This window comes from Sus scrofa, chromosome 3, assembly GCF_054392235.1.
Source record: "Sus scrofa isolate SSC_HxYL_T2T_F1_AM1 chromosome 3, Sscrofa_HxYL_maternal_Yorkshire_Landrace_v2.0, whole genome shotgun sequence".
NCBI lineage: Eukaryota > Metazoa > Chordata > Mammalia > Artiodactyla > Suidae > Sus > Sus scrofa.
This window is the reverse complement of record NC_139385.1, coordinates 108,962,434-108,977,031: the sequence shown is the minus strand read 5'-3', so window position 1 is coordinate 108,977,031 and position 14,598 is coordinate 108,962,434. Positions and strand designations below refer to the sequence as shown.

Sequence of the window (14,598 nt, the reverse complement as noted above, 5' to 3'; positions counted from 1 at the left end):
GTAATATTCCATTGTGTATACGTACCACATCTTTATCCACTCCTCTGATGGACATTCAGGTTGCTTCCATGTCTTGGCTATTGTATATAGTGCTGCAGTGAACAATGGGGTACATGTATCTTTTCAAGTCATGGTTTTCTCTGGGTAGATGCCCTGGAGTGGGATTGCTGGATGATATGGTAATTCTATTTTTAGTTTTTTGAGGGATCTCCATACTGTTCTCCATAGTAGTTGCACCAGTCTGCATTCCCACCAATGGTGTAAGAGGGTTCCCTTTTCTCTACACCCTTTCTAGCATTTACTATTCGTAGATTTCTTGTTGATGGCCATTTATGGCTGGTGTAAGGTGGTACCTCATGGTAGTTTTGATTTGCATTTCTCTAATAATTAGTGATGTTGAACATCTTTTCATGTGTTTTTTGGGCATCTGTATGTCTTCTTTGGAGAAGAGTTTATTTAGATCTTCTGCCCATTTTTTTATGGGGTTGTTTGTTTTTTGGTATTGAGCTGCAGGAGGTATTTATATATTTTGGAGATTAATCCCTTGTCAGTCGCTTCATCTGCAAATATTCTCTCCCATTTTGTGGGTTTTCTTTTGTTTTCTTTAGGATTTCCTTTGCTGTGCAAAAACTTTTCAGTTTAATTAGGTCCCATCTGTTTATTTTTGTTTTTATTGTCATTACTCTAGGAAGTGGATCTGAGAAGATATTGCTGTGGTTTATGTCAGAGAGTGTTTGGCCTATGTTTTCCTCTAAGAGTTTTGTATTTTCCAGTCTTATATTTAGGTCTTTAATCCATTTTGTGGTTATTTTTGTGTATGGTGTAAAGGTGTTTTTTTCTATATTCAATTGTCAGTTGCTACTTAACTCTTTGGTCTTCTCCCAGAATTAAGAAGTTAATTTCTTTGGAAACTTTTCTAACCATCACTGGGATCTCCAGGGTTTTGATCTTAAAAGCAGCAGTATTCCAAGTCCTGGAAGATAAATTAAACCTCTGATTAGGTGCTTGAGTAATGACTCCCCTAGCTATCTAAATTCTCTTATCTAGAAACTGGTCCCCTGCCCCCCCTTTTTTTTCTTTAAGGAAGTGATTAAGAGATCCGTATTGTGGTCACCAGAGACCAAGCCCCTTCATCTGCTTTCTTTTTAGAAGCTTACTGAAAACTAAAATAAGCAAAAGTTGTTCCAGTGATCATGTGATATTTGCCCCAGTGATTATCTAAATTTTCCTGGATTATCTTGGCAAACAAGACCTCAGTTTCTTTATCCTCACTATTAGTAGCATTACCGAACAATCAAATTTTACTAATACTTAATTGGTACTTGCCAGTACTTAATTGGTAAGTACCAGATTTTGCAAGAAGCTGTATAACTCTCTAGTTGTTTATAATCTGGATTTTTGTTTGTTGTGTGCCTTTTTGTTTGTTTGAGAACTAATTACTTTTAAAGGGATTAGATACTTTCCTTTTTATAGTTAGAAAATATTTTGTACATTCAGAATATATAAACAGGAGTTCCCATGATGGTTCAGCAGGTTAAGGACGCAGTGTTGCCTCTGTGAGGATACAGGTTCAATCCCTGGCCTCACTCAGTGGGTTAAGGATCTAGTGTTGCTGCAATCTGCAGGGCAGTTCGCAGATGGGGCTCAGATCTGGTGTTGCCGTGGCTGTGGCATAAACCTCAGTTGCGGCTCTAATTCGACCCCTGACCCAGGAACTTCCATATACCACAGGTGTGGCTGTGAAAAAAAATTATGAAAAAATATATGTAAACAGATTTTAAACATTGGTGTGTGCTGCTGGACATTAAGGGTTCCATGTTACTATACATAAAAAAAGATGAAATTCAGGCTTTTTTCTGGTATAAGGAGTGATCTGTCCATGTTTTTATATGCTTTGGTTCTCTGTTTTACAAGCTGTTACTAAAAATTTGGATCTTGATTTTGATTAATGACCTTGCAGAAGTTCAAGGGAAGAAGTCCTCCACCGTCTCAATACCAAAGCTTTCAGAAGGCCAGCGCCTGAGCAGTTTGACTTTTGGATGTTTTTTATCCCGAGCAAGGAGTCCTCCTCAAGTTGTAAAATCTGAGGAAATGAGCAAGATATCATCTAAAGAACCTGAGTTCTCTGAAGGAAAAGACGTAGAAGGTATTTATGGACTAAAGGAATTTAATACTTTGACATTTTTTTTGAATACTTTGACTTTTTTAAAAGGAAAAATCATTTGCTAAGATTAATGCAAATATAGCTTCACTTTCCTTGACAACTTGATGTTTTATGAGGCTATTTTCAAAGAGCAATACAGCATTTAACTTTGTGTATCTGGTTTTCTTGTGTATTTTTTGAGACTCTTTGCCAGGGATGCTTAGGAAAAATTGTTTTTCTTCCCTTGATACTTTTTTCTGCCTTAGGTAGCAGTAGTATTTAAAATTAAAACAAGTATTTGCAGTCATACGTACTTGTTTAACTGAGTTGCAAAGAAGAAGTTTTAGAGTTCAGATAAGAAGTATGAACTTTCTGGACTTCCCATTGTGGCTCAGTGGTAACGAACCTGACTAGTATCCATGAGGACACAGGTTCAATCCCTGGCCTCACTCGGTGGGTTGGAGATCTGGTGTTGCCATGAGCTGTGGTGTAGGTCTCAGGTGCAGCTCAGATTTGGCATTGCTGTGACTGTGGCTGTGGCTGGCAGTTGCAGCTCCAATTTGACCCCTAGCCTGGGATCTTCCATATGCCATGGGGCAGCCCTAAAAAAACAAAAAGAAAACAAACAAACAAAAAGAAGTATGAACTTACTATTCTTTATTTAAAATATAAAAAAATTATCTAATTTTCATTCTGTAATTAAATATGACAGCAAACTTATAAAGAAAAAGAACACAGAGGACAATTTAGTAACTATTTTGATTTTCCCTTTATTGCCTCAGAGAGGAAAATATTTGTCCACATGTTTAAACTCTGGACCTATCTTTTAGTCTTAAAAGCCCCTCTAAATTGTGCTTTATTAAGTGGCTGCTGGCTTTACCACTACTAGGATGCCTTTTCCCAAATATTTTAGAGAGACTTGAATTTGCATCCTGAGTGTTTTCAATTCCTACTTCCTTCCTCCAAAGGAGAAAAATTATAGGTCGAAAAGCTGTCTCTGTGCTTGGTTATGAAATTCTGAAAACTACATAATGTTTTTGCATTCAGAATGCTCCTTTAGCACTTGCTTTGATGCCCTTACACGAATGTTTTTCTTTTTTGAGAAGTCATTTATTTTTGTCCCCACTTTCTAACAGTCAGTTGGGCACAGCTCTGTAGAGCTGAGGTTGCCTGTACTACAGCTGTTGCTCATTTGCAAATTTAACAAACTATCTGATACCAAACTGTAGACTTTATTTGTTCATCCTCTGTTTCCTTAATTACGCAGGTCCTATCTGTGTTTTCATATTTTCAAAGTATCTTATGTACTCTTCCGTCTAAATTTTTAGTTCACTGGTTATGAAGTCAATTTTGTCTGTCCTGTTACTTATAAACAAAAATGAGTCATATCTAAAAATGTTTCTTTTAATTTTGTTTTTTATGGCCACACCTATGGCATATTGAAGTTACTGGACCAGGGACTAAATGTGAGCCACAGCTGTAACCTACACCTCAGCTGCAGCAACATTGGATCCTTTAACCCATTGCACCGGGGATCAAACCCTTAGCAACTTGAGCTGCTGAAGCTGGATTCTTAACCCAATGCTCCATAGTGGGAATGCCTAAAAACATTTTTAAAGACTGTTATTATAAGGACACATTTTGTAGCTATGATTAAACCAGAAGTAGAGTGAAGCTTTCCTCTGTGTGTGTATTCTTCATGGTTTTGCGTTATTTCATATATTGAAGCTTGGGAACAAAGTTTTTTTTTAAATTATAGCTTTATATTTATTATGTCTAAATTTACTTATGATTATTTTGCAGTTTAGCAGAAAGAGGGTGGGTTATGATTTTCTTTACTTCTGAAATAGAATTAATCATGTTCATTTTTTTTTAGTGGCTCATTTATTCGTTAGAGTCGATCTATTTCTCATTTTGCTTCTTATATTATCTCTCCCTAGACTATCACCAGGTTTTTTTCCAACATATTTCTTTGTAAAAAGAAGTTTCATTTTGATACTATTCTATTGAAGTATTAGGGCCCCATGTTTTATAGAAAACTTACAGTTTTCAAACTAAAAACTTTTAACTGTCAAACGTAAAAAAGACAGACAAAAGGCTAATGTAAATTAATTCATATGAAAATTCCAGTTTTTACAGTGTAGTTACATAAAGCTAAATATAAAGAAAGATTGTATGATTAAAGGCAACATGCCAAGAGTTCCCACTCTGGTGCAGCGGGTTAAGGATCTGGTGTTGCCACAGTTGTGGTGTGGGTCATAGCTGTGGCTTGGATTTCAATCCCTGGCCTGGGAACTTAGAAATGCTGGGTGCAGCCCCCGCCAAAAGGGAAACATGCCGATATAATGTATGCTTTTCTAGAAATGGAAATTCCAGAAAAGTCTATTGACAACCAAATTCAAGAAAACAACCGAGGTCAGAGAACATTGCATCAAACTCCTTGTGTCTCAGAGCAGAATCGGAAAACAAGGACAAGCTTTGTGATGGACGGTGGCATATCCCAGAATTCTGGGGCTCCCGGGAGTGACTGGAGTTCCGATGAGGATGACGGAAGCAAAGGAAGATCCAAGTCCAGGTACACGTCCACCCTTTCCAGCCACACATCAGAGGAAGGGGTCCAGTGTAGCAGGATGGGCAGTGAGACGTATCTGACAGCCTCTGATGACAGCAGTTCTTTATTTGAAGAGGAGACTTTTGGCTTAAAGAGACCAGAACACAAGAAGCTGTATTCTTGGCAACAGGAGGCACAGTGGAAAGCTCAGAATTGTCCCCTCGGAAAGGGAAATTCTGAATCAAGTAGAAAAGAGCTCGATAGTTCCTCAGACGAACTGAATAAAAAGTTTCAGTCTCAGAGACTGGATTATTCATCTTCATCGAGTGAAGCCAACACCCCAAGCCCCATTCTGACCCCAGCGTTGAGTCCAAAGCATCCTAACTCACTCCCCGGAAGAGGCACACAGCTAGTGCCTTCCTCAAACATGCCACCCCCCAAATTAAGGATTCCTAATGTTTTCAGCATAAGTGTAGCACTGGCCAAAAGACATCTAAGCCAACCACAGTTAAGTTCCGACAGGATGTTTGGTACAAACCGAAATGCTATAAGCATGATACGGCCACTGAGACCTCAGGAAACAGATCTTGATCTAGTTGATGGTGACAGTACAGAAGTTTTAGAGAATATGGACACGAGTTGTGATGATGGGTTATTTTCCTACGACTCCCTGGAATCCCCATGTTCAGATGACCCCGAAACCTGCGACTCAGTAAAGAAGGCGGCCTGTGGCAAACCTCCGACTCCGCCCCTGCACCGGTTTCCCTCTTGGGTAGGTTATACTGCTGTGCACAGCGCATGCACACTCGTTTTTTTTTTCTCAACACTCATCCTCAGGTTTTACTTTACTTCTTTTTCTGTTGCTTTTCAAATCCAGCTTTGTTCTAAGCCCCAGTTTTTAGAATTCCATTTCGCCTTCTCTTTCCTCCTGAGTTCTGGGCCAATGGAGAAATAAGACAAGGATCAAAACAAACGGGAGATCAGAATATTACCTTTATTACAGATAAAACAGATTTTAGAGAATTGGGCAAATGAGCCAGTTGCACACCAGGGAAGGAGCTGAATTTATTTATTTATTTATTTTTATTTTTTGTCTTTTCTAGGGCTGCACCTGTGGCATACGGAGGTTCCTAGTCTAGGGGTCTAATCAGAGCTGTAGCCGCCAGCCTACACCACAGCCACAGCAACACAGGATCCGAGCCACATCTGTGACCTACACCACAGCTCACAGCAATGCCGGATCCTTAACCCACTGAGCAAGGCCAGGGATCAAACCTGAAACCTCATGGTTCCTAGTCGGATTTGTTAACCACTGAGCCATGACGGGAACTCTAAGGGGAGCTGAATTTATTCACCTGGTTCCAGGTAGTGCTGGACTGACCACCACAGGCCTCCTTCAGTGAGGTCCAGCGTCTCTAAAGCCTACAAATGATTGTTTCCTGCACACGGCTCCTTCTCAAGAGGAAGGAGAGAGGAAGGTGCTGGGCTTTGCATGTCCCGTTTCTCCTTCTAGGCTTACCAGTCACATTAAGCCACTTCTCCTTCTTGGCCAGGAGGAGAACGGTTGGAGAGAGATCAGGAGACTGCAGTTTTTAGGAGTTCCTAAGAACTCCCTGCTGTCTGCAGTGACCAAGTGCTTCTCTCCTTTGCTCTCTCATGGCTTCTGCGTGCCTCACTTCCTGCCTTATTTTTACTTTCTACTTTCTGTTCTGTCTACTCTGTCTCCCTGTGAGCATCTTATCATCACACTCTCAGAGAAACTGCATCTGTTTCATCCAGTCAGCCACTCTTCAATCTTGAATGATTAGAGGTGTCATGCCCTTTATCTCAAAGGCCACTGACGAGCCTTGTCCTGAAGAGGACTGCCTCAACTACCTGCTATGTCCTAATCGAGACCACTGTCCAGGTTAGGTGTGTTCAGGACCCGGTGATCTATGCATTAGGAACAATCTGGAGCCCCGTTTCTCACAGGAAGCAGGGTGATAGCCTTTCAGGACCCATTTCAGAAACTTCAGAAGAAGAGAAAGCAAAATAACCTATTTTTGGAACAAGATCCTATAAATTCCATTGCAGTTCTCAAATTCACTTATTATTTGACCTCAGGTATTTCTTCTACCTTATTAAAATGTATATTGAAATTTATATTAATGCTTCTCTACATGCGCTTTCTGACTTCAAGATTTAACTTTTTTTCTTTAACCATATTCTTTTTTTTGTCTTTTGTCTTTTTAGGGCCACATCTGCGGCATATGGAGGTTCCCAGCCTAGGGGTCGAATTGGAGCTGTAGCTGCCAGGCTACGCCACAGCCACAGCAATGAGGGATCTGAGCCACATCTGCAACCTACACCACAGCTCATGGCAATGCCAGATCCTTAACCCACTGAGCGAGGCCAGGGATCAATCTCGAGTCCTCATGGATGCTAGTCGGGTTCGTTAACCACTGAGCCACGACGGGAACTCCTCACCATATTCTAAAGTGGTGGAATATTAAAGATAATATCTGTGTGTAGTCAATGATAATGAATGGTTTCTGGCATCATGTTACAGCCATTCAGGGTTTTCCCTTTTTTTTCCCCTTTAATCATGTTCTAAAACGGTGGAATATTGATGGTGGGATTTATGAATAGTCAGTGATTGTGACTAAGCTTTCTCTTACTTTTTTCCTATCTCTTCAAAAGAACTTAAAATACCAAGCAAAAATTTGGGAACAAAGATAATAGATGGAAAAAATTTCTGCAGTGCTATTCAGAGTGGCATGTTTTAGTTGGCACTGATGACAGTTTTATAATAATGCTGTGCTCTGGTGACTATTAAATGACGAACTAATGAAAAACAGGTGTACTGAAAGTAATCATTTCTTTGCTTCAAATATTCAGTTTCAATCTCTCTTTTATATTAGGAAAGCAGAATTTATGCTGTAGCCAAATCAGGCATTCGAATGTCTGAGGCCTTCAATATGGAGAATGTTAATAAAAGTAAGTATATATGCAAATAAGTATATGCCAATAATTTTGCACGCTATGTATCATGGATGAACTTTGAGGATGTTATGCTAAGTGAAATAAGTAATCACAAAAGACAAATACTATACGAGTCTCCTTCTAGGAGGGGGTCTAAAAGTAGTCAAATTCATAGAAACAAGAAGAAGAGTTGTAGCTTCTGGGGGCTCAGGGAGTAGGGGGAAGGAAGCACATACTTAAAGGCATAGAGTTTCAGATTTGCAGGATAAAAAAGTTTCGGAGATCTGATTCTCAACAGTGTGAATATACTTAACACTAACTGAACTGTGTACTTAAAAATGGCTAAGATTGTAAATTTTATGTGTTTTTTGCTACGATAAAACATGGGTTTTTTGAAAGCGATTTTTATATTACCGTGTCACTAGCCAAGAACTTCCTAAATGCCTAAAGTCATTGGAATAAATACAATTTTATGAAACTTCGGAAAATGCTTTCTGAGGTTGCTGATCTACATTTTGAAATTGCACTTCATGTCACTCAGTACAGGGGCACATAGATATTCAGCTCTCATGTAGCAAGTACCTCATGTTTTCACCTAAAAGAGGCAAAGGCTAAGAAACTGTGGCATTTCAGCTGTTTAAAATTGTAAAAATATTGAAATCTGTATCTTCTTTTTCCAAAGTTTAAAACACATTCCTTCTTCCTTTCTTCAAAAAATTGTCATGGAAACAGTGCATGTTCATTAGGAAAAATTAAACCAGACAACAGAGAACTGACTGGAATAGAAAAAGAAACTTTTCTATGGTTTCTTCTGCACCCGCCCTTTCCCCACCACCACCCCATCCTACCTCTAATTAATATCATAGAGGTAACCATTGATGTTCTGCTCCTTTTCAGTTGTCTTCGGTTCTTGCCACTGATAATGGTTTAAAAGAGATGATGTTTTAACACCATGTCGCTAACAGGGCTATGAGTAAGCAGAGAATATCCTCATAGAATACTGATCACTGAGTCATTCAGCAGGTGTTTGTCTTCATTTCTGCTCAGCCTGAGCTGGATGGAGATGCCAACGAAATGAGAGTTAAGATCTTTACTGTCAAAGCACTTACAGTCTAGTTGGGGAACTGGCACACCTGAAGACATAATGAACCATATAAGACAGTACATAGTTAAAGCTGTAAATGCCACCTTTCTTTCTTTTTCTTTTCTTTCTTTCTTTCTTTCTTTCTCTCTCTCTCTCTCTCTCTTTCTTTCTATCTTTTTAGGGCTGCACCCATGGCACATGGAGGTTCCCAGGCTAGGGGTCGAATCAGAGCTGTAGCCTCTGGTCTATGCCACAGTCACAGCAATGGGGGAGCCGAGCTACATCTGCAACCTACACCACAGCTCACAGCAACCCTGGATCCTTAACCCACTGAGCGAGGCCAGGGATCAAACCTGCATCCTCAAGGATGCTAGTCAGATTTGTTTCCACTGAGCCACGATGGGAACTCCATAAATGCCATATTTCTTAAAGCAGACTGTGTAATGAATACCATGTGTGTCAAACCCGTTTCTCTTTAACTGGAAATTTTGCTAATTCACCTTCATAAGAAACAGAGCTATGTGTTAGAAAGTTTTTTAAAAACCTTTTTTTTGTTTTCTGTTTCAGATTCTGTTACAATGCTTTCCTATACCACATCAGGACTTTATACATCTCTAATATACAAGAATATGACAACCCCAGTGTATACAACTTTGAAGGGGGTAACTCATTATTATTACTGTTAAACATGCGGTTCTCTTCATGATGGAGCAAGAAAACTGATTAAGCTCTGATTCTGTTCTTGACATTTTACACACACTGTCCCTCCAAAGGGCATTTTAGAAGGTCACACTAACATATTACTATTGTTTTCACGTTAACATATTATTAAAAGAGAATAAATGGAAAGATCTAGAAAATATATTTATTCTTTTTTATTTATCAGAGTATTAGAGGTCTGATATGTTCCATTTTAATTATGCTACAGGTGATTTTCCACCCCATCCATAGCAGTTAATTGTTTAAAGGAAATACTATTAATGATGCAATGAAAACTCCTAATTTAGAAACATCTTTGTATCACTGCCATCTTTGTTTCCCCACCCTTGTGTGACGTACCTAATTAAGTAAGTATTATCAGCAAAACAAACAAACAAAAAAAGTATCATCATGTATTAACAGCCTTATGTTCTTTTCTGATTGACACATGCTTTCCAATTGGAATTCGGGATTTAGTAACATGACTTTGATAATGGCAAAGTATCTTCTTGTATTCCTTAGAAAACCTTATTCCATAACTTCTTAAGGTAAAATATAAACTATTCTATACCTAAAGAAAAAGAGGACTTCAGAGACAGACACAGGGAGGCTGTTTTGCTTTTCTTTAGAAGGCGACCCAGATAAGTAGCAGCCCATTCCTGGATGACTCCTCTGGGTCAGAGGAAGAAGACAGTTCCAGGTCCAGCTCCCGGACTTCGGAGTCAGACTCACGCAGTCGGAGTGGGCCAGGCAGCCCCAGAGCCATGAAACGAGGTGAGGGAAGGTCTCAGGCACACAGGACAGCTCCTGATAATTCAGAATATTTAATGGGAATTTTATCTCTCTATAGGACTTTAAAAAATTCAACACACTGGCTTCTTATCATCATGATGAGTATTCACATAGGACAAAGATGCTCATATTTCAGTCCTAAGTCTCTTCTTAATTCTCTGTGATTCCAGACAAGACAGTCTTTTTTTTTTTTTTTTAACCTTGAGATCACTTCATTATGGGCATAAAGTGAGATACTTGGCCCAAATGAGGCTTGTCTTTTATAGTTCCTGGGTGATTCTGGATAATTTATGGGATGGACTTATTTCAACTAAATTCGTTACACTCCTAAATGGCAAAGGACACAGCTAAGAATTTGATGGTTAATCTGATAGGAAGATGGAAGCCAACAAAAATTTACTTTGGGCATGTCTACGATTTGGGGAGATTTTGAAGAAATTTTTGGCGTGGGTACGTACAGGTTATAGAGAGAGACAGCCACATTAAATGACATCTGTATTTTACAAATGCCTTTAATTCAGCACAGTTTTTCAGACTGTGTTCCATGGACCTCCCAAACCCCTTAGCTTCAGCTGGAGCTGTTCAACTGTCATAGGTTTAATATTTGGGGGTTCCACTGGTCTCTTTGCTACTACCTTGACCCTTTGACAGCCTTCGTAAGGTTATGTCACACTTTTGCTCAAAACGCTATAAGAACTCCTTATAAAGACTTCAAAGTATTATGTGATTCTTTGATGTCTTTGACCTTCTCTCTTCCTTTCTCCTCTCTTACTCAGCTGTGGCCACCCAAGACCCTCTTGCTGTTCCTAGAATACGCCAGGCATGCTTTTGTTTCAGGGCCCTCACACGGATTAGTTGCTCTGCCTGTTATTCTTCCCCCGGGTGTCTTTATGGCTGGTTCCTCTGCCTCCTGCTTTGCTTTGCTTGCACACTGCCTTCCCAGTGAGATCCACCCTGACCATGCCATTCAAATACTTTGCCCTTCTCCAACTGGTAGCGTTTTTCATTCCCTTTTGTCTGCTCTACATTTTATTTTTCCTGTAGCACTTACTGTCAGGTTTTTTTTTTTTTTTTTTTTTTTTTTTTTTTTTTGTCTGTCTCCCCTGATTAGAATCTATGTTCCATGAGGCAGAAATTTTTTCATTTTGTTTTCTGCTCTTCCCCTGGCACCTAGGATAGTGCCTAGAGCACTGGTCCAGGAGCTCCAAGCCTGAGATTTGCACTCCAAGATTGACTCTGCCTAGCTGTTTGATTTTGGACAAATCCTTTAATCTGTGGACCTTAGTCTCTTTAGAGAATGAGGGCTGGAACCAGGATGTCTAAGGTCCTTTGTAGATCTAAATGTGCTATTCTTTGAAAAATAAAGATACTACTATTATCACAGCTGTTACTTGTCTTAGTCAAATTATTTATTTGGCTGATAGTGACGTTGTCCTAATATGTTCCTTAAATGTTAATGAACACTTAGAAACCAAATGTAGTCACTCTCCAAATGTGGCTTGCATCTTACAAGTTGTTTTCTAAAATGGAAATTGAATTATTGTGAAAAATGACCCCTTGAATTTTTTTTTTCTAGGGCCGCAGCCACAGCATGTGGAGGTTCCCAGGCTAGGGGTCCAATTGGAGCTGTAGCTGCCAGACTACACCAGAGCTATAGCAACATGGGATCCAAGCTGTGTCTGTGACCCCAGCTCAAGGCAACACTGGATCTTTAACCCACTGAGTGAGACCAGGGATCAAACCCATGTCCTCATGGATATTGGTTGGGTTTGTTAACTGTGGGGATACACCGGGAACTCCTCCCCTTGAATTTTAAATTAGAGTTGCTGGCATATTGAATAGTCTGTTTATATCTTTAAGTCTTATTGCTCCTCTTACATGAAAGATGTCTTAAAAATCTACAGACAGTTAGTACTGGACTTATATGAAAAATACTTCTAAAATTGTGTGTGTTTTTTTTAATGTGATGTTACTTTTAAAATCATTACAGGAGTTCCCTGGTGGTGGCTTAGTGGGTTAAGGATCCAGCATTGTCACTGCTGCGGCTCTGGTTGCTGCTGTGGTGTGGGTTCAATCCCTGGCCTGGGAACTTCTGTATGCTATGGGTGCAGCCCCCCCCAAATGATATTATACTATATATATAATAAAAAATATATATAATACAAATGTAAATTGTGTTAAAGTGTGATTGATTATACAAATCTTGATAGATTATGGTTCAACATTTTTTTGCCTATATTTCAATATGTAGATACACGTATTTTAATCCTTTATAAAGTCATTATTAGGCTATTGCATACATTTTATATATGTAAAAATAACTGCTTACAATCATACCAAAATGTTATTTATATTCCTTTGATTTCCTTGGGGAGCTGCATGATAGTCCTTACCCTTAGTTCTGTTTTCCACTTAGAAGTTTCTTTGTGGCCAAAGGCATGGTATAAATCTAGTCTAGGAAGGTTTATGATTTAGGAATTGCTGTGTTCTATGGAGAACTGACAGCCAGAATTTGAACCCCCTAATTATTAAAAACTGATTTTATTATTTCTTTATTCCTCTAGGCGTGTCTCTCTCTTCTGTGGCTTCTGAAAGTGATTATGCTATTCCCCCAGATGCGTACTCCACAGACACAGAGTACTCACAGCCAGAGCAGAAGCTCCCTAAGACGTGCTCGTCTTCTAGTGATAATGGGAAAAATGTAAACACTGAGTCAGGTTTTTTGTTTTTGTTTTTTTAAAGCATTAATGAATCTGTTGGCTTGAGCCTCCCAAGGGAAACTTATTGTATTTAATTTCTTTTTCATTAGGAACCACTGGAAAAATCTGGCTACTTATTAAAAATGAGTGGTAAAGTCAAGACTTGGAAGCGGAGATGGTTTGTTCTTAAAGGTGGTGAATTACTTTACTACAAATCTCCAGTGAGTGGAAAGTATTTGTTATTTAGAACTGAACTCTTCAACCTAGTAAATCAAACTGCTGATTGATTTTCTTCCACGTAGTACAATTAGACAAAACCTTTCTTATTATGACTATTATTGGTAATCACTTTGCATTTGGTTTTCTTTCTTTCATACAGAGTGATGTAATTAGAAAACCCCAGGGTCATATTGAACTTAGTGCATCCTGCAGTATTTTAAGAGGAGATAACAAACAAACAGTTCAGGTACCTTTTTTTTTTTTTCTTTTTTGTGTCACGGGAAAACTCAATTCTCAGTTATGCAAGCTTAAGTAGTGTGGAGATGGGGTGATTCAGTGTTTTGAAAACTCCATTTTAGGCTCAGTTTGATGCCTCAAAAAATGTGTGATACCCCAGGACTTCTTAGTTAAAACTATAAGACCGGCTAAGTTGATGTTCACTCCCCACTGCACTTTCTTTGTCCTTTATCCCTAACACTCTTCTTTCCCCATCCTCTGTCATTCTCCGTTCTTGAGCTGTCAAGCTCTTTTAGGGGAGGGTTATTTACTAAATGAATTCCCAAAAAGATATTTGTAATTGAATGTACTATAAAAATCAGAAGCAGGAGTTCCCGTCATGGCGCAGTGGTTAATGAATCCAACTAGGAACCATGAGGTTGCGGGTTCGGTCCCTGCCCTTGCTCAGTGGGTTAACGATCCGGCGTTGCCGTGAGCTGTGGTGTAGGTTGCAGACGCGGCTCGGATCCCGCCTTGCTGTGGCTCTGGCGTAGGCTGGTGGCTACAGCTCCGATTCGACCCCTAGCCTGGGAACCTCCATATGCAGCGGGAGTGGCCCAAGAAATAGCAAAAAAAGACAAAAATCAGCATTTGCAAATTAATACAGAACCAGAAAATGGCAGTTCCTTGAACTTCAGATGCTTAATAGCTAAGCGGGAGAGATATTAATCAACAGAGGGGTTGTCCTGGTTCCCACCAAGTCATATCACAGAGGTGGCTGCTGCCCTTTTCACCCACACATAATGCCGGTCTTGCCAGAAACCTTTGTTAAGTTTAAAAAAACAGGCTGTTGAGATAGTTTGGTGTATATGATTTAAAATTCAGACACGGAGTTCCCGTCCTGGCGCAGTGGAAATGAATCCGGCTAGGAACCATGAGGTTGCGGGTTCGATCCCTGGCCTCGCTCAGTGGATTAAGGATCCAGCATTGCCAGGAGCTGTGGTGTAGGTCACAGATGCTGCTTGGATCTGGCATTGCTGTGCCTCTGGTGTAGGCCGGCAGTAACAGCTCCAATTAGACCCCTAGCCTGGGAACCTCCAGGTGTGGCCCTCAAAAAGACAAGAAATAAATAAATAAATAAAATTCGGGCACTTATTTCTGAAATGCCTTCAATTATCATTATTTTCTTATCTTGTTCCTTTGGAGGATGGGATATTTTATTTAAATGTATTAT

The 14,598-nt window shown here is 39.5% G+C and overlaps 1 protein-coding gene across 15 annotated transcripts in view; it reads left to right on the top strand.

Annotated features, from left to right (window-relative positions):
* PLEKHH2 (pleckstrin homology, MyTH4 and FERM domain containing H2) overlaps positions 1–14,598 on the top strand; it is a 126,047-nt gene that overhangs the window by 51,153 nt on the left and 60,296 nt on the right. For 13 of the 15 annotated variants that reach the window (XR_014842053.1, XR_014842050.1, XR_014842047.1 and 10 more), the window contains exons 7-14: positions 1,961–2,146; positions 4,505–5,466; positions 7,595–7,670; positions 9,307–9,401; positions 10,068–10,212; positions 12,795–12,931; positions 13,040–13,150; positions 13,309–13,395. Coding sequence is in view for 5 of the 15 variants with exons in the window: in XM_021087574.2 (XP_020943233.1) it covers positions 1,961–2,146; positions 4,505–5,466; positions 7,595–7,670; positions 9,307–9,401; positions 10,068–10,212; positions 12,795–12,931; positions 13,040–13,150; positions 13,309–13,395 (1,799 nt within the window). In the remaining 10 variants the exon portion in view is untranslated. Of the gene's footprint in view, positions 1–1,960; positions 2,147–4,504; positions 5,467–7,594; positions 7,671–9,306; positions 9,402–10,067; positions 10,213–12,794; positions 12,948–13,039; positions 13,151–13,308; positions 13,396–14,598 lie in introns of all 15 variants that reach the window. The other 2 variants (XM_085019413.1, XM_085019412.1) reach the window with 1 other exon arrangement.